The sequence below is a fragment of the Sapajus apella genome, unplaced genomic scaffold, assembly GCF_009761245.1.
Source record: "Sapajus apella isolate SASKATOON/1434 unplaced genomic scaffold, GSC_monkey_1.0 scaffold98, whole genome shotgun sequence".
Taxonomy (NCBI): Eukaryota; Metazoa; Chordata; class Mammalia; order Primates; family Cebidae; genus Sapajus; species Sapajus apella.
The window spans coordinates 6963532-6967353 of NW_022437038.1; the positions used below are offsets into that span (position 1 = coordinate 6963532).

Below are 3822 nucleotides of genomic sequence, written 5' to 3' on the forward strand. Positions count from 1 at the left end.
CTTCTTCAGATTGTCTTAAGCCCAAAGTTGCCTCACTTCCACTATTCTCAGCAGCCAACCAGGATTTGGCAGCTGCTCCACTGCTAGGGTCGAGGAAATAGGATCAGTCTTGTTAGAAGTCTGTGAGTCTCAAACTTTACCTGTTCTTTGCAATCATCCAAAATTTGACAAAGAAGCTATATTCAGTGTTTCCTTGCCAAACAAATTTACTACTCTTATTGAATCTTCACTGAGGTTTGCTAGTGTAAGCAGAGTTCCAAGTCACCCCTAGAGTTGTCTCTACACTTCTTTATCATTCCAGTGGGTGGAGTTTAGCTGGGGGAAGGACATTTCATAAGGGTTAGTTGGATTGAGCAGTATAAACATTTGCTTTTTTCATTACGTACTGTTGTTTTTCCTTGTTAGATGTGCTTTGGTGGTTTAATATTATTGTGCCAGGGATGGGGAAATGGGTGGGGGGTGTGTGTGGGAAGAGTACTTATTACTGTATTTTCTTCAGTGTCATTGTTCTTGGTAATTGATACCTCTCTGTTTTATTTCTCTCATTCTTTCAAAATAAAACTTTTTGAAATTTGGAGGAAACTGTCTGGACAAGTACTGAAAATCTGGAAAGTAAGGATCATATCAAAGGATTCAGCCTCTCTTTTTCTGAGTCTGGATGAAGGAAGAGAGGAAAGAGAAGAGTATAATCACTTAATATGCTAATGAAGTTGCCAACTTTCTGATTTCTTTTTTTTTTCTTTCTTTTTTTTTTTTTTTTGAGACATGGTCTTGCTCTGTTGCCCAGGCTGTAGTGCAGTGGTGTGATCACAGCTCACTGCATCAGTCTGCCAGGTTCAAGTGTTCCTCCCACCTCAACCTCCTGAATAGCTGGGACTATGGCATATGCCACCATGTCCGGCTAATTTTGTATTTTTTGTAGAGACGGGGTTTTGCAATAGTGCCTAGTCTGGCCTCAGACCCCTGGGCCCAAGCAATCTGTTTGCCCCGGCATCTCAAAGTGCTGGGATTACAGGTGGGAGCCATCTCACCTGGCCTAACTTTCCAATTTCATTTACGTTCCCCCACACTTTTGTGATGTTAGCACACAAGACAGAAAGCCACATAATTAGGATCCCAATAAAATTTCCAGGTTTTGGGAGTTTTGCTTTATTAGGTGATGCCAAGGGAAGTTAAAAAAATGATTTCAGAGAAAATTGAAGATATATTAAAGGTGAATCACTAGCTATCACTACATATATATATATATGTCCACAAATTAGTACAAGTTGCACTGCCTCAGACTTGTCACATTTGGCAAGATGTTTCACCACTCTAGTTTCATCATCTACAAAAAGAAGGGTGTTGAAGCTTTAAATTCCCTTCTAATTTACATTTCTTTGAGCCTATGAAACATGATTAAAAGCATGAAAAATAATTCAAGAAATTTTCTTTTTTTTCAAGAAATTTTCAATTTTATTAAAGAAGAGCATTTATCAGAAAAAATGGAAGAGTCTCAGTTGTCATGCATGATTAAATAAGAGTTTGTGAAACTACTCTGAAAACCATATATGATGTGGTAAATAATTATTTTTGCTGTGTGCTTTCCCAAATACATAAACTTAATTTTTGATAATTCATCTCTAAGACTGCAGTTCCCCCCAACTAGTTTACCTGAAGTTTATAGGTATGTTTTGGTCTCAACAACTCAGTGAGTCATTAAATTTATATCTTTTCTCTCTTATTCCTACTCTAATAAGAGATTAAATTAGAGACTAAGCTGAGAGCTCAGACTAAACCCTTGTTGCTGTTTTAAAGCCAGTTTCTTTAAGGTCAATTAACTTCTCATGGTTAGGAATAGTTACATGTGGACAGCCAGTTTCTAGAAAACCTTGGAGAATATCTCTACTGATTCTCGGTAAAAGGAGGGCAGATCCAGTTTTTCTTTCCTCCCACGCCCTAGGTTCACATGGGGAAAGCGACAGGCTCTTTGACTTAAGTCTCAGCCAGGGAGAAGCCACCTTTATTGTGAAGTTTGCGGTTTCACATTTTCCTACAAGGTCCCGACATCTGGGGTCAGCGTAGGCAAAATAATCATTATAACTGAGCATGCTAAATTCAAGAATGGAGACCTGAATTGTCCCATCACACGCATAATGACAAATGCGAACATTCCTAGCCCAGTGGGAACGCCAGCCAATCAGTTCACTCCAGCAGCAACGGCCCACTCGCTGCGAGCCGCCTAGGCCCCAGGTGGGTGGGGCAATCCGCTCTCCGTAATTGGGTATACGTCAGCGTCGGCGCGCGCGCCACCTCCCGCCACAGAGCCACCTCCCGCCACCTCTAGCCAGTCAGGCTTCAGCTGAGTGCGTAGCTCCGCCCAGCCGCCGCTTGGGTCTGCGAGGAAGCGCATGCGTGCGGGTGGAGTCCGCTTTGAATTCCGGAGGCGGCATTCGGTCGTCAGAGGCCTGTGCGGGTATTTGTCCAGTGTGTCAGGTGAGAAGGTACTTCTAAACACCGCGCGAAATAGGGGCGAAGATAATTTTTTAATTTTTGAGGGTGGGACTATCCTGCAAGATGTGGCTGTGGTCCCGTTTTCCGTAGCCAATTTCGCTTCCAGCTGGGGCAGGGTGTGAAAGGGATCCTTGGGAAGCGCTGGGATGGTTCAACTGGGTGGGGTCAGAAACCGCTCCCCCGCCCTTCTTTCCTGGGACCCTAGGAAACGACTTGGCACCTATAATCTCCCACTGGGTTGGACATACATAGTCCTCTTCTGATCTGGCCTCATCTGTTCCAGGGAGGTGGGATTGAGTAGGTGTCATTCCGACCATTCCTTTCGTTTTTCGTTTGAAGCCAAAAACTTAGAACTCATTCTTGGTTACTCTTCCCTTTGCCCTACATCCAATTCTTTTATCACGGCCCGCTCTGTCTACTTCCAAAACATAGCACTAATCAAATCATTTTCCACCTCTACACCCTAGGCCTAGTGCAGGCTACATTCATCCCTTTACTGGACTTCTCCAACAGTCTTTTATTTGGTTTATTGCCGCTACTTGACCTCTAACATCCTCGTCTCTGCACTGCAGCTAAAATGATCTTCAAACACAAATCAGATGGTATTGCTCCCTTCTCCAACCTTTCCCCCTTCCCCTATGTTTTCCCAAGACATTTAAAATCCAAACTCCTTACTCTGGCCTGCAAATCCCAGTGTGATCTATCGAGTCCCTGGCTACGTTCTGACTTCATCACTTATTATCTTTTACCTCTTTCATTCCACTCCCTCCAGACTGATGTTGCTACTCGTTCTTTTTCGATTTCTTTCCTTCCTTCCTTCCTTCCTTCCTTCCTTCCTTCCTTCCTTCCTTCTTTCCTTCCTTCCTTCCTCTTTCTTTCTCTTTCTTTCTTTCTTTCTTTCTCTCTCTCTTTCCTTTTCTTCTTTCTTTCTTTCCTTCTTCCTTCCTTCCCTTCTTTTTGTTTTCTTTCCAGAGTCGGGTTGGGTGTGGTTGCTCACGACTGTAATCCCAACACTTTGGGAGGAAGCTGAGGCAGGTATGGATCACTTGAGGTCAGGAATTCGAGACCAACCTGGCCAACCTGGGGCAACCCCTTCTCTACTAAAATACTACAGTTAGCTGGGCGTGGTGGCATGCGTCTTCTTCTTCAGTCTAACGCTCTCCCAACTGAGCTATTTCGGCCACCGGCATGTGCCTATAATTCTGGCCACTGGAGAGACTGAGGCAGGAGAATCCCTTGAACCCGGGAGGTGGAGGTTGCAGTGAGCTGATCAGGCCACTGTACTCCAGCCTGGGTGAGGAATGAACTCTGTCTCAAAAAAAAAAAAAA

General features: G+C 43.9%; 1 protein-coding gene across 3 annotated transcripts in view; it reads left to right on the plus strand.

Annotated features, from left to right (window-relative positions):
- Positions 1 to 2385: 2385 nt before the first annotated feature.
- The window catches only part of CENPI (centromere protein I), a 72432-nt gene continuing 70995 nt past the window's right edge, over positions 2386 to 3822 (plus strand). The window contains exon 1 of one of the 3 annotated variants that reach the window (XM_032257791.1): positions 2386 to 2475. Coding sequence is in view for 1 of the 3 variants with exons in the window: in XM_032257793.1 (XP_032113684.1) it covers positions 2391 to 2475 (85 nt within the window). In the remaining 2 variants the exon portion in view is untranslated. The other 2 variants (XM_032257793.1, XM_032257792.1) reach the window with 2 other exon arrangements.